Source organism: Ictalurus furcatus, chromosome 9 (assembly GCF_023375685.1).
Source record: "Ictalurus furcatus strain D&B chromosome 9, Billie_1.0, whole genome shotgun sequence".
NCBI classification, from domain to species: domain Eukaryota; kingdom Metazoa; phylum Chordata; class Actinopteri; order Siluriformes; family Ictaluridae; genus Ictalurus; species Ictalurus furcatus.
The window spans coordinates 6,125,845-6,141,479 of NC_071263.1; the positions used below are offsets into that span (position 1 = coordinate 6,125,845).

Below are 15,635 nucleotides of genomic sequence, written 5' to 3' on the forward strand. Positions count from 1 at the left end.
TGCCCCTAGCCCCCTGCAGAATGAAGCACATGTCCCTGACCCTGCACCCTACACCGTGAGCTGGGGAAATACAAATCCTTCGTGTTCCAATGTTCCCTAGTGTTTGCCCAGTGACCTTTAACCTACTTCTCGGAAAATGGCAAAATTGCCTACATAATGGGACTGCTCGGGGGAGATGCCTTGGTTTGGTCACCACTGCCTGGGACAGGCAGCCAAAACTGTGGACCACCCTCTCCTTCTTCAGCCAGGAGCTCTGCAAGACCTTCGATCATGCTGCCCAGGAAAGTGAGGTGGCTAAACACCTTCTTTCAATCTACCAGAGGACTCGCAGTGTGGCAGAATATTCGGTTGTTTTCCGGATCCTGGTGGCCAAATTGGGATGGAATGATGCGGCACTCCAGGTGCGGTTCCTGAAGTGGGTAAATGACGAGCTAGCTCTCGGGGATGAAGTTGACTTGTTTGATTTACTGGTTTCAGTTGGATAACCGAATGAGGGAGAGGCGTATGGAGAGAGCCAGTCAACCCCGCAACCAGCCAAATGCCCAATCTTCTGACACCCCTGCCCTGGAGTCCATGTGCGGCTCTTGAGCCTGCCCTGAGCCCTGTTTTAGGGCTAAAATATAATGGATTAATAACAGCCCACTGCTCTAAAATACATTAAATGCATGTTTTACTTTATGATTTAAATATCTGCCTCCAATTAATAATAACTTAACTTATTTATGGAATAATTAAAAATTATATTATTATATATTATGAATTGAGTAATGTGAGGATTTAATACAGAAATTGCTCACACTAGTTAGTGGTTGCATAGATTGTCAGCTTATTAGCTAATACAATCACTAGTTGCCACTGTGGGGAGCTGTCAACTAGCAGTGGAAAAAACAGCAAAGTACATGGTAAAGGCAGCAGTTAAATGTGCAGTTAAATATTTCAGAAAAGATGAAGACAAGCTAGTTGAGTGTCAGTTCAGCACCACATGTCAGCAATAGGCTAATCCAAACGTGTTTTCAAATACTGCTGAGGCTTTATAGGCTTATAGTCATCATTAACTTATAAGATTTCCGTGCCAGCCAACACTCTCAGTTAATAAGCTCATCTAAGTTATTAAGCCCATCTAAGTTATTAAGCCCATCCACATGAATACATTTTAAGAACTGGTACTGGTGTAATATGCTACACAGATTTACTATTTTGCACGTTTATTGCACCGTTATGTACTTTTATTATTAACAGTGTAGCAAAAAAAAAAAAAAAGGCAGTAAAGCTGGAAATGTAAGTTGAAGCATGTGTGGCTAACTACAGAACAGTTTGCTGTGTTCTTTGCTGCACAAATAAAAATTTCCTGAAACAGTCATTACTTTAACCATTCAACTAGTAGTCAACTAGTAGACCTTAAAATAAATAAATAAATAAATAAAAATTTAATTAGCACACCCATTTTAATTGGGTGTGCTGCCAAAGCACAATAAGAAATTGGATAGAAGACAGGTGTCAGCATCATGAAATCAGCATATGGCACTTGTATATCTCCACTACCCTGTTTCATGTTGGAAGGCTCAGAAGGGTCCTACCTTGCACAAGTCTGAATCAAGGTCTCAGACCCCTAGCAGATAAATACCTCTCACTGTTCTCATGGCATGGGCCCTAAACAGCACACCCAACACGAACATTACTTAGAATATGTTCTTGAAGTGCAGGGGCTGGTTACAGGTCCTGATGACAATGTCACAGAGATACAAACCCTGAGCAAGCTGGTGAGGAAGGCCAGCTATGGTAGGACTGGAACTGGACAGTGTGAAGGAAGTGACTGAGAAGAGGATGATGGCGAAGCTGAAAGCTATCATGGACAATCCTTCTCACCTTCTCAATACCCAGTACCTCCTACTCTACCAACTGAGTCTCACAGAAACACACAATCAATATTTAATTGTCATTCCACAGATATTGCACAAGTATATAAATACCAAGGATAATGCACATGTACATATACAAATAAAACTCTAGCATACAGTGCCCTCCACTAATATTGGCATCTTGGTAACTATAAGCAAAGAAGGCTTTGAATATATATATATATATATATATATATATATATATATATATATATATATATATATATATATATAATACATACATACACACATATATATATATATACATACACACACACACACACACACACACAGTATCTCACAAAAGTGAGTACACCCCTCAAATTTTTGTAAATATATGATTATATCTTTTCATGTGACAACACTGAAGAAATGACACTTTGCTACAATGTAAAGTAGTGAGTGTACAGCTTGTGTAACAGTGTAAATTTGCTGTCCCCTCAAAATAACTCAACACACAGCCATTAATGTCTAAACCGCTGGCAACAAAAGTGAGTACACCCCTAAGTGAAAATGTCCAAATTAGGCCCAATTAGCTATTTTCCCTCCCCGGTGTCATGTGACTTGTTAGTGTTACAAGGTCTCAGGTGTGATTGGGGAGCAGGTGTGTTAAATTTGGTGTCATCACTCTCACACTCCCTCATACTGATCACTGGAAGTTCAACATGGCTCTCTGAGGATTTGAAAAAAAGAATTGTTACTCTACATAAAGATGGCCTGGGCTATAAGAAGATTGCCAAGACCCTGACACTGATCTGCAGCACGGTGGCCAAGACCATACAGCGGTTTAACAGGACAGGTTCCACTCAGAACAGGCCTCGCCATGGTCAACCAAAGAAGTTGAGTGCATGTGATCAGCGTCATATCCAGAGGTTGTCTTTGGGAAATAGATGTATGAGTGCTGCCAGCATTGCTGCAGAGGTTGAAGGGGTGGGGGGGTCAGCCTGTCAGTGCTCAGACCATACGCCACACACTGCATGAAATTGGTCTGCATGGCTGTCATCCCAGAAGGAAGCCTCTTCTAAAGATGATGCTCAAGAAAACCCGCAAACAGTTTGCTGAAGACAAACAGACTAAGGATATGGATTTCTGGAACCATGTCCTGTAGTCTGATGAGACCAAGATAAACTTATTTGGTTCAGATGGTGTCAAGCGTGTGTGGCAGCAACCAGGTGAGGAGTACAAAGACAAGTGTGTCTTGCCTACAGTCAAGCATGGTGGTGGGAGTGTCATGGTCTGGGGCTGCATGAGTGCTGCCGGCACTGGGGAGCTACAGTTCACTGAAGGAACCATGAATGCCAACATGTACTATGACATACTGAAGCAGAGCATGATCCCCTCCCTTCGGATACTGGGCCGCAGGGCAGTATTCCAGCATGATAACGACCCCAAACACACCTCCAAGACGACCACTGTCTTGCGAAAGAAGCTGAGGGTGAAGGTGATGGACTAAACCCTATTGAGGATCTGTGAGGCATCCTCAAATGGAAGGTGGAGGAGCACAAGGTCTCTAACACCCACCAGCTCCGTGATGTCATCATGGAGGAGTGGAAGAGGACTCCAGTGGTAACCTGTGAAACTCTGGTGAACTCCATGCCAAAGAGGGTTAAGGCAGTGCTGGAAAATAATCGTGGCCACACAAAATATTGACACTTTGGGCATTTTCACTTAGGGGTGTACTCACTTTTGTTGCCAGCGGTTTAGACATTAATGGCTGTGTGTTGAGTTATTTTGAGGGGACAGCAAATTTACACTGTTACACAAGCTGTACACTCACTACTTTACATTGTAGCAAAGTGTCATTTCTTCAGTGTTGTCACATGAAAAGATATAATCAAATATTTACATAAATGTGAGGGGTGTAGTCACTTTTGTGAGATACTGTTTATATATATATATATATATATATATATATATATATATATATATATATATATATATATATATATATATATATATATATAATATAATATATAAACTGGTGGTTTAGAGGTAATCATTCAAAAGAATTAGCAAAATCATAAATGGTCAAGCAACCAATTTCGCAATTATTAGACCACTTGAGATGGAATGACCCTAAATATAGTATACAACATGATGAACATCTCAGCTCATTATAATTTCTAATTATATTTATAAGGCATCATTTAATTTATTACAGTAAAAAAATGCAGACAGGCATGCTTACAAAATGACAGACATTGGTAAATATTGTAGTTTTGTATTGTTTATGAATTTAGTTATAGCATTTATTTTTTCTTCATTATTGCACCTTTATTTACTTTATCAACCTCCAGATTTGCTGGTTTGCTTTTATATTTCTAAACAATGAAAAAAGTGATGAAATTAAAGGAGCACATACAGTAGTATGGGAGGTCATTCAGAAGAATATACAATTAATATTTTGTACTTATTACAACATCACTTTATATAGACCTATTTTATCTATTTATAATAAATTATAGAATTGAGACATATTGTTACTTACGCTCACTGAACACTTTATTAGGAACACCTGTAGACCTACATTCACTAATTATCTAATCAGCCAATCATGTGGCAGCAGTGCAATGCAAAAAATCATGCAGTAACAGGCCAGCAGCTTCAGGTAATGTTCACATCAACCATCAAAATGGGTGATTTTGACTGTGGCATGATTGTTAGTGCCAGAGGGGGTGGTTTGAGTACTGCTATAACTGCTGATTCCATCGGACTTTCATGCACAACAGGCTCTAGAGTTTACTCAGAATGGTGCAATAAAGGGAAAATATCCATGGTGCGGCAGTTCTGTTGATGGTAACACCTTGTTGCTTAGAAAGGTTAACTGAGAATGTCCAGACTGGCTCGACTCAGAATGAACAACACGTTGAATTTTGAGGTGAAAGGGCTAAAACAGCAAAATACCACATCAGGTTCCAATTCTTTCAGCCAAGAGCAGAAAGCTGAGGCTGTAGTGGGCACAAGCTCACCAAAACTGCACAGCTGAAGACTGGTAAAACGTAGCCTGGTCTGATGAATCTCGATTTCTAACGAGGCAGAAATGGTAGAGTCAGAATTTGGTGCCAACAGCATGACTCCATGGACCCAACCTCCCTTGAGTCTACAGCTCAGACTGATGGCGTAATGCTGTGTGGATTGTTTCCTTGGCACACTTTGGGCTCACTAATAGCAATCAATCATTGCTTGAATGCCACAGTCTATTTGAGTATTGTTGCTGACCATGTGCATCCCTTCATGGCCACAACTTACCCATCTTCTAATGGCTACTTCCAGCATGATAATGCACCATGTCACACAGCAAAATTTGATTCAAACTGGCTTCATGAACGTAAGTTCTTCAGCCACTAGTTCCAACAGGCCCAAGAGAGCCACTGTCAGTGTGGGCTGCAGTAAACAATCAGCATAGGTGCCAGGACTGGGTGAAGCAGTCTGCTCAAATATTGCTGGTGAAGGTCTGCAACACACTGTGGCACAAGGAAGTATGGAAGTATGGAAGTATGCATTGCGCAGATTCACATAAACCAGTCTTGTGGCTGGACACCAGGACAACGTTAGCAAGCAAAGGGGGAGGACTTTCAGGAACAGACTACAGATATTGAATAGAGCAGGATCTGCCATCCTTTCTGAAAATACGTTGAATAGAACCCCTTGCACTGAACAGTGCAGTCTACTTTTTCAGATTGAGCCTCTGTCCAAGACGTACAGAACTTTTTTGATCAGAGTGACAACTATTTCACCTTTTCACAGCAACATGGTCATAAGGATCTATTGGCCTGCTGCAAAACAGGCACTGATTTTTGGCTCTTGTTACCAAGGAAATGCAACACTGACTGTTTATTGCATTTCATGTTTCACCCCAGTGTGATTGCTTTTCTACAGAATATCTTCCACAGAAGAAGGCAGAATAAAAACAGAAGAGAAAAAAGTAATCACAGCTTTGGAGGACAAAAGGACTGTAGCTCAGACTGTGCAGAGCTGCATAGTTCAGAATCTACAAAGCTGCAGAGGATAGTTCTACATGTGGTCTAGCATGTAGAAATGCAAGTAGTGAATAAGGAACCTGAGTAATGGTGTGTAAGGATTGTATAGCAAAACCTAGCAACACTGGTCACTTTGTGACTTTTTGAAGGTCTCCGCCTGGTACACACACACACGATAGCATATCCAGGATCTAACAGAACTGTTTGTTCAAATGAGTTGTGAATACTGTAAAAACCTTGTATAAAACACCACATTCTATCAATCAGAATTTTAATTATTCACATGTATAATGCATCAAAAATCTGTTTCTCAGACAAAAAGATTGATATTTTACATTCATATGTTCTACTTCCAGTAAATTAGCATGTAGATATCTCAACTAGGTTGATCATTTTGAATATGGGCTGTCTGCAGGTGAATGGGTCTGACCAGAGCCAGTAAACAAAAGGATTACATTGTGTGGATGATTTATTTTGTAAGTATAAATATATAGGCTGATTTTGAAATATAAAACAATTCAATAAAGTTTCCAGTGTGTTTAACCACAAGATAATACTTGCTTATCCTCTACATTTCAGCGACAGCCTTTCCTTTAAACAGATCTAAATATAAACAATCAATATTCTGCTGAAGAACCTCTACAATAACATTGTGAACTCTACACAGGAAGACAGGTGCACAGGTGACAAACACAGATACAGTCTTTTCTCCACATAGCACTTGAGTTTTGTGACTGAATTCTTGTTTTATAAGCCAACTTTTAGGAGCAAGTGCATAGATTTAAGAGCCCCAACTCATCACAGGTACAAACATAGAAACCCAGCAGGCAATGAAAATGTGTACACAACACAGAATTGATAATCTGTTTAAACCAGAGAAAAGACATAACTTTAAAGTAAGTGTAACAAACTGTAAGCCTAGGCTGGTATTATGCTCAGTAGGTGAACCTTATTTTATTGCTCTGAAATACTCTTTACCATACTGGTCACACTTCTGAAATCAGTGCATGTGAATACTGTAACAGAAAACACACAACACAGACAGACACACACAAAAATAGAAACTAGAACAAATGAGCTGTTTGTTTGTTATTACACAAACTCTTGTCTTGATTGCTATCAGAATGAAAAGATGAGTAAGTTGGAATGGGGAAGGCAGTGGATCTTGTTATAACTTTTGAATTTAGTCTTTTTCATGGCTTGGAGGCTTGAAACTTTTTGTTCTTCAGACGGGATGAGTCTTATATCCACTAGTGTCAGCTGTGCATCACAAGAAAGACTTATTAATGCAAAACAAAGCCTCTGCTTCATGTAGATCAGCACTGTAATTTGAAAAAGTAAATGACCCATATCTGTCCTTCACAAAATTGCAGACACTAGCCATTCAAATTTAAGCACAGGAATGACATCTCCAGCACGTCTTTCCTTGCAATTTTGCAACAATTGTCCAATTGGTAAACTAATATAAACTAATGTATAATGCTAGTTATACATCAGAATGTCAAAAAAGCCATTTGGAAGCTCTCTAAATAAAAGGACAACAGGCTCTTTAGATGGGCAAATGACAAGGGAAGCAGCATACAGATCAGAAGAAGAAACTTGTCAGTGACAGACTGAAATATTTAGTCACAAGTCCAAGGGGAACTTCCTAAATTCTAAGTTACTGTGTGGCACTAAGTAGTTTCTAGTAGTTCCTGATAATTTTCTAGGTGAAAAATGTATGCAGAGATTTATGCCCAGTTGAGAGTCCTGGTCTGCAAGAATATTTAATTGCTGTCCCCAGTCCACTGTACAGAAAGGTTCTGATGATAAAATTACACACCTTGACACTTTTTAGAAATCATAATTTTCAAATGATAAATAATCAGGATTATGTATAATTATGCTGTATAGAAGCACTAAGACTCTACTGCGACTATCATATGCTGGTAAATTTCTTACATTGCTTAGAACGTGGGGTGTTATTTTAAAGCCTGTGAGTCAACAGAACTGAAACAGTTATGTTCGAGTTTGAGTTCACATTGTGGTTAAATGTAGAACACAGAACACCAACACAGCAGACAATCAATTATCCAGTCATACAATCCACTAAACTCCACAAAGCCCATGCACAGCATGGTTTTCTTGGGTTGTGTGTGCTTGTCTGTGAAAAGTGATCTCAGCGCAGCCAAGATGAAGGAACCCACTGAGGCTCTGTGTCCAGTTTGTTGATGAGGCGCAACAGCTCCTGATAAGCCTTGTCCTGGTCAGTGTTCACAATTGCAGCATCAAACAAGTGGCCAAAGTTCTGCTCCATCTCCCTTGCTTTCTCGATTATGTCCCTCAGCTCCTCAGGCTTCATACAGAGGAAGAGAAAACAAAAGTACTCAAATAAGACTACACATTTTCATCTAAATGTGAATATTTGAATTTATGTGAAAATTTGCTTCATAAAATGCTTTGCCATGCTCTATCTTCTTATGGCCATGCCAGTAAAACTCATCTGAATTTACTACAAAGGGTTATTACAATGTAATGCAATATCCTATTATGTATTACAACATTTAGCATGGAGATCGCAACAGCAAAAAGTTTCTTTCTGAAATTAAAAAACCCTTTGGTTACCTTCGGGTTCTTGTTATCTTTTGCTAAGAGGGCACGCAGTCGTTCCTGGGAGGGTGGTGCAATGAAGATAATATAGGGCTTGAGGTCAGAGCTGCGCAATACCTTCAAAGACTAAGGAATAAAACAGTCAACAGTCACTAATGAGCTTAGGAGACATTGCAGCACTCTGATATCCCTCATCCCACCTTTATCTCTCTCTCTCTCACCTGAGTGTGCAGACAAAGAAGGCAAATTTTGCCACTATTGATTAGCTGCCGCACAGAATCTGTGCTGGTGCCATACAGGTTTTTCTCAAACTCTCCCGATTCAATGAACTTCCCTGCTGCAGAATCCATCTCAAAGGCCTGGCGTGACACAAAGTGGTAGTCACGCCCGTTCACTTCACCATCCCTCCGGTTCCGTGTGGTGTCTGATGGGAAAGCAGTCTCTTGCTTAGAGTAATAGGGATAATAATAAAGCCAAATGCATGTACTCATAAAATGAATGCTATACATGTAATTCAGAAAACACACAAAGTTAGCAAACACCCAATACTTACGAGGAACAGCACCTCCAAACCGATCAGGCTCACTAGACAGCAGTCTCTGTCTCAGCTCATTCTGCCCACAGTTTGGAGGACCAATCAGAGCAATGGGGCGCTTGCGATTGGCTGGCTGGTGGTACAGTGCCATCTCCTCATAGGTAAGAATCTCCTCATTGTCATAGTCTGAAAGACAGGATGATCATTAACCATGAGCGAACTGTTTACAGTAAATGACAGAACTGTTTACATAGACTCCTCTTTTGTGGAAGTCTTATAATAAAGCTATTTTAAAAAACAAATGATTGCATCTTTCTTTGTGGGAGCCAAGGAGGTCAGCAAAGTATATTTACCTTGACTGCTCTGCTTTCCGTCACTGAAACCTTACGATTAGCAAGCTCAACCTCGAGATCAGACGGAAGCGTAATTGTCACCGCAGGCGAATTTTGCTTGCACAATTTAAAATCACCTTAGTCAGTTGTGGTTGTGGCTATGGCTCCTGGCAATGTAAACAGCTTCTTTTTTTCATTCAGCATCTGAGCCTGATATAGCCCCTCCCCATCCGCTACGTAAAGAAAGCTTGACCGTTGAGTGCAAGTGTCAATCATTCCACAATTAGTTTTTCCGGTTGAATGAGTGCATAATCTGGGAACTTAAAGTGCTCTTTGTTTTTTGGGGTTTTTCAGTGAGAACACACTAGTCACACTATTTATACTACAAAATGTTGTAGAATAGTACGCCAGTGTACGATTTAGGATGCACTGAGTTTTCCGACGTATTCTCACCTCTAATGAGTGAATTAGAGGTGGTTGAAAGGGAGAAGCACCCCATGCTGTAGATCAACCGCAAGCTCTCCATGCAAGATAGAAAGTACAGCACGTACAGAGAAGTACAGAGTACTCAGAGCATGATCCCAGCGTGCATTCCAGCATGATAACAACCCCAAGCACACCTCCAAGATGACCACTGCCTTGCTAAAGAAGCTGAGGGTGAAGGTGATGGACTGGCCAAGCATGTCTCCAGACCTAAACCCTATTGAGGATCTGTGGGGCATCCTCAAATGGAAGGTGGAGGAGCACAAGGTCTCTAACACCCACCAGCTCCGTGATGTCATCATGGAGGAGTGGAAGAGGACTCCAGTGGCAACCTGTGAAGCTCTGGTGAACTCCATGCCAAAGAGGGTTAAGGCAGTGCTGGAAAATAATGGTGGCCACACAAAATATTGACACTTTGGGCCCGATTCGGACATTTTCACTTAGGGGTGTACTCACTTTTGTTGCCGGCGGTTTAGACATTAATGGCTGTGTGTTGAGTTATTTTGAGGAGACAGCAAATTTACACTGTTACACAAGCTGTACACTCACTACTTTACATTGTAGCAAAGTGTAATTTCTTCAGTGTTGTCACATTAAAAAATATAATCAAATATTTACAAAAATGTGAGGGGTGTACTCACTTTTGTGAGATATATATATACACACACACACACACACACACACGTGTGTGTTTTTGTTTGTTTTTTTAAAAGTACAGTACATTTTCAAGGTACAGCCTGTATTGTTTATTTTTGTAATGAACTTCAGCAATATTTTACTCTGAGTGTTATGTTTCCATTCAGTATCAATATTAAAAACTATTGGGTGATTCATCGGTTAGACAGGTAATGCCCAACTTAGTTTTTGGTAAAATCAAATATCCGTCAACCTCTAATATAAAGGCATGTATACATATACATATGCTATAAAAAGGCACATCTTGCAATTATAATATTTAAGGATTCACAGTAATGAGAGTAAAAACAAAAACTGACTCACCATCTGTCTTGTTTGCATTATACAGCAGTTTCTTCCGCTTCTTCTTGTTCTTTTTTGCACACCACAGCTTCCCTAATGTTGGATTGTGCAAGTTGAAATATATGATTCAGCAAATGATTCCAATATTTGGACAAATGAGAATAAAAACTCTATATTAGTACTTTAGGTATGACAAGCACATAACTGAATGCTTACCTGATTTTTCAGGCTCCTTATCTTCTTCTATTGTTTGTTTCATAGCTTCCCTTTGCTGCTGAAAAGTCTTACCTATATAATGTTGTAAAAAATACAAATTTTGACATGTTTCAATGGGTTTGGAGAGTGAAGACTCTCAGTTTTTGTGCACTTTGTGTAATAGATTTCATTTTAAATGGATTAAATGTATTTTTTGGCCATCAATCTACAAACAATAACTCAATGACAAAGTGAAAACAAATTGTAAACACATTGTTACAAATTTTTGTAATTTTATTTTTTTTTAAATCTAGGTTGTCACAAACATCTATTTCACAATGATGAAGTCCATGATTGTCCTGGGAACAGCCAAACCTTTAAAAATGATTTTATATTCTTGTCCTGATCTACATCTCGACAAAATAGATCACAGTGGTATACAAACAGTTCCTTAGACTTCATGGTTTAGTTTTTGGTCTGACATGCACTGTGAATTGTGGGACCTTATACACAGGTGTGCCTTTCTAAATCATGTCCAATCAACTGAACTTGATATAGTTGGATTTCAGGTAAGTTCTAGACACATCTCAAGATAAAGCAAACAGGATGCACCTGAACGCAATTTGGAGTGCCTTTGACAAGGGTCTGAAAACCTAAATAAGAGATTTCAATCTTTGATTTTAATACATTTGCAAAGATTTTTAAAAGTATGTTTTTCTTTTATGTTCATTGTATATGTATTTATAGGTGATGGTCTATTATTGGTAAACAAGGAAGTTCTTCTGCTTTTAACAGTAATATTGAAATGATAGTGAAACAATTAGAATAAAAGAAGCTGGCTATATGATCACAAATGATTGACAGCCCTGTGCTATAATGAATACTTAGCTTGTGTGATGCAGATTATTCTCTAATTGTGATTTTCAATATTTTTTTTAAAATCAAGATAAATGACTTAATCCTTCTAATCCTTCGTCAGCCTAAAAAAAAAAAGACCTGAAAAACAAGCACTTCCAAACCTTTTTGTTAAAGGAGAGTAGGGGAGGCATACACAGATCAAGCATATTATACACAGAATAACCATAACATTAAAACCACCTGCCTAATATTGTGCAGGACCCCGTGTGCCACCAAAACTGCTCTGACCAGTCGAGGCATAGACTCCGCAAGACCTCTGAAGCTGTGCTGTGGTGTCTGGCACCAAGACACAACATAAGTCCAGTAAGTTGAGAGGTGGGGTCTCCATGGATCAGACTTGTTTGTCCAGCACATCCCACAGATGCTCAATCAGATTGAGATCTGGGGAATTTGGTGACCAAGTAAACACTCTGAACTTTCTGTCATGGTTCCTCAAACTCTTCCTGAATTATTTTTGCAGCATAGCAGAGCGCATTATTTTGCTTAAAATAGGCCTCTGCCACCAGGGAATACCGTTGCCATGAAGGGCTGTACTTGGTCTGCAACAATGTTTTGGTAGATGGTACATGTTAAAGTAACATCCACATGAATGCCAGGACTCAAAACCTCCCAGAAGAACATTGCTTAGACATCACACTGCCTCCTCTGACTTGCCTTCTTCTCATAGTGCATCCTGGTGCCATCTCTTCTCCAGGTAAGTGACGAACACGCACCTGGCCATCCATATGATGTAAAAGAAAATGTGATTCATCAGACCAGGTCACCTTCTTCCATTAACCCATGGTCCAGTTCTGATGCTCACATGATCATTGAAGGGGTTTTCAGTGGTGGACAGGGGTCGGCAAGGCAGCAAGCTGTGATGCACTGTGTGTTTTGACACCTTTCTATCATAGCCAGCATTAACTTTTCTGACAATCTGTGGTACAGTAGTCCTTCTGAGGGATCGGATCAGATGGGCTAGGCTTCACTCCCCACATGCATCAGTGATCATTGGGCATCCATGACCCTGTCGTCGGTTCAATGGTTGTTGTTCCTTGGACCACTTTTGGTAGGTACTAACCACTGCATACCAGGAACACCCCACAAAACCTGCTGTTTTGGAGATGCTCTGACCCAGTTGTCTAGCCATCACAATTTGGCCCTTGTCAAAGTCGCTCAGATCCTTACGCTTGCCCATTTTTCCTGCTTCCAACACATCAACTTTGAGAAGTGACTGTTCACCTGCTGCGTAATATATCCCATCCCTTGCCACTGTATCAAGATAATCAATGCTATTCACTTCACCTGTCAGTGATTTTAATGTTATGGTTTATCGGTGGATTATTGCCAACTGTGCAGTTGAGAACTGTCAATCGCAACAACACAGTTTCCATATTTTCATGTCTTTTCCCTTCAAAATGAAGAGAGTAGCGCTGAATGGGTGGCATTTATTACAGTTGGTTTTACTTCCACAGACAAAAACCAAAGTATGTGGGCTAGCGGTCTTAAAAAAGTCTTCCACCGTCTCTGACTACAATACCCATAATGAAGAGCACCTAAACATCAACTCTTGACTTTCTAACACTAATGGATCCTGATATGATTGAGCAGTTCCTACGCAAAATGCATAATAGTGGGCTGGTCTGGAAATATAATATAATCGGTGCAAGACTGTGGAGGGATGATACCTTTATATCACACTGTTGCCAATGGGATGCTAATTATGGATCTACATATGTTTTTATGTAAAGATGCTTTGTTACAATGTATACTATTAAAAGTGCTATACACATATGTACACTCTTAGCTAGACATACACATATTGTGATGCCATTAGAAACATTATGTAATGTATACTAGTCCAGTCAATAAATTTACTGTTACCTGGCACCAGCCCGGCTAGAGGCTGATTTTCTTCATCTCCATCTCTGTAAGCCTGCCACCAGTTGGGGTCATCCTGGCTGATGATGTGTAAAATGTCCCCCTTCTGAAAGCAGAGACCCAACTCCCGGCATGGTACGTACGGGTCATCAGAAGGGTCATAGTCAAAATGTGCTTTCACATGCACCTGGGGTAGGAAATACAAAGAAGGAGTGAGAGAAAAACGATATAAAAAGCTTTCAATTAGCATTTATGTATATCAAGATCTAGTGTGTTAAACCCACCACAGTCTCTTTAATGGGAGGAGGTTTAGTATTTGGGCTGGGAATCAGAATAAAGGTCAATGTGCCGTGCATCTCTGCCTGAGGACACAGAATTTAAATTCTTATAAATCAAAGGCCTATATATATTTCTTATAAACATCTTTTGATAAACCTATTTATTTTTTATTACTCCATTTATATGTTCCAACTTCAATGCCATGATCTTTCTCCCCTCACCAGGATATCAAACACTTCATTGACATCTTTGCCACGGATCTCGACCCCGTTGATCTCCAATATCTCATCACCTTCATGGAGCAGTCCACTGTGCTCTGCTGCCCCTCCTTTCACAATGCGACTAATAATCACACTATCCATGTCATTCCTCACCGTGGCTCCCTACGGACACATGGTATTGTATCAATACCGAGATCAAGACAGAAAGAGAACATTTTAAGCACACCAGAATAGTGTTCTCACCAGCGGGATGTCCTTGGCCTTCTCGATACGTACAATCCTGACAGTCTCACCACCCCACTGTGTAAGGGTCTCACATGGGCTATCAAGAGGACCCACAGGCTCTAGCTGCATCTCCTGCTCAGCCACACTGTCGTGGGCCAGCATAAGTGCCTGCAGAGAAAGAAAAAAACTGAAAACGCTCACATGCCTGGTGTCAGAAAGATGACTTCCAAAGCCATGAGCCATGACAAAGTAATTACATACATGAGCACTTGTTAAGAACAGGGATTGGGGGTTTAGACTTAAGGACACAGACAATCATAGCTGAGACAGAGTTAATATCACCACAGAAAAAGCAGCAGCAGAGGCGCATGTAGGGTGTGAATGATACTGACCAGCATGTGAGGACTTTTGAGCAAAGTACTTAGGTCAAGACCCTCTTTCTGTGAGCTGTTGTGCAGCATGGCCTGGACCTAACAGAAATATAGCAGTCTCTGTTACCACAATTTGTAAACACCACAGCTAAAACAGAACTTAATTTCTCCCAGTTAAGGTGGAAACAAGGAATAAAATAAGCTTGGGAGTTCAGAAATGTTTATGAGGAACTTTGCAGCATCTCTAGTATACCTCCATCTTCAAATACCATTACCACCAAAGGGTGAGCAAAATTGCAGACATCTCATGTATTAGCCAGCTCATTACTTGCCAAAACATTCTGCACAGGCACAGAGTGCAGTGTTTCTTAACCCACAGCCATTTCTCGATTGTGACATTTCTCAAATTGATGTGGCTAGAATCCATTATTTAGCTGGAAAAAACTGAGTGGTCTGACACCAAAGGTGCTATGTTCTTAACACATTTTGATGGAAATATCAGGAAATGAAAGCAGAAATTCTGATCTACTGTCTCATATTCATCTTTTGATCTCAAACCCTGTGTATAGCAAAAAAAAAAAAAAAAAAAATTGCCCCTGCTGTTCCAATATTTTCAGAAGGGTCTGTATATTAGCTGTTATGCGTAAGAACCGGCAAACTTACAGACTAGCTGCTAGTTGTTCTACAATATCGTTGTTACTTTGTTTGCATAGCAACAAGTCAGCAGCAATGAAACGAGGGGAGGAAGAAATGCCTAGTATTAAAAATAAA

General features: G+C 40.1%; 1 protein-coding gene across 3 annotated transcripts in view; it reads right to left on the bottom strand.

The window, feature by feature from the left end:
- Nucleotides 1-6,582: 6,582 nt before the first annotated feature.
- The window catches only part of pals1a (protein associated with LIN7 1, MAGUK p55 family member a), a 34,780-nt gene continuing 25,727 nt past the window's right edge, over nucleotides 6,583-15,635 (bottom strand). For all 3 annotated transcript variants that reach the window (XM_053633633.1, XM_053633634.1, XM_053633635.1), the window contains 11 exons: nucleotides 14,886-14,963; nucleotides 14,512-14,661; nucleotides 14,269-14,430; nucleotides 14,053-14,130; nucleotides 13,772-13,955; nucleotides 11,012-11,083; nucleotides 10,817-10,888; nucleotides 9,021-9,188; nucleotides 8,689-8,891; nucleotides 8,483-8,593; nucleotides 6,583-8,213 (listed from right to left, as the gene is read on the bottom strand). In XM_053633633.1, coding sequence (XP_053489608.1) covers nucleotides 8,037-8,213; nucleotides 8,483-8,593; nucleotides 8,689-8,891; nucleotides 9,021-9,188; nucleotides 10,817-10,888; nucleotides 11,012-11,083; nucleotides 13,772-13,955; nucleotides 14,053-14,130; nucleotides 14,269-14,430; nucleotides 14,512-14,661; nucleotides 14,886-14,963 — 1,455 coding nt within the window. In that variant the 3' untranslated portion in view covers nucleotides 6,583-8,036. The remainder of the gene's footprint in view (nucleotides 8,214-8,482; nucleotides 8,594-8,688; nucleotides 8,892-9,020; nucleotides 9,189-10,816; nucleotides 10,889-11,011; nucleotides 11,084-13,771; nucleotides 13,956-14,052; nucleotides 14,131-14,268; nucleotides 14,431-14,511; nucleotides 14,662-14,885; nucleotides 14,964-15,635) is intronic.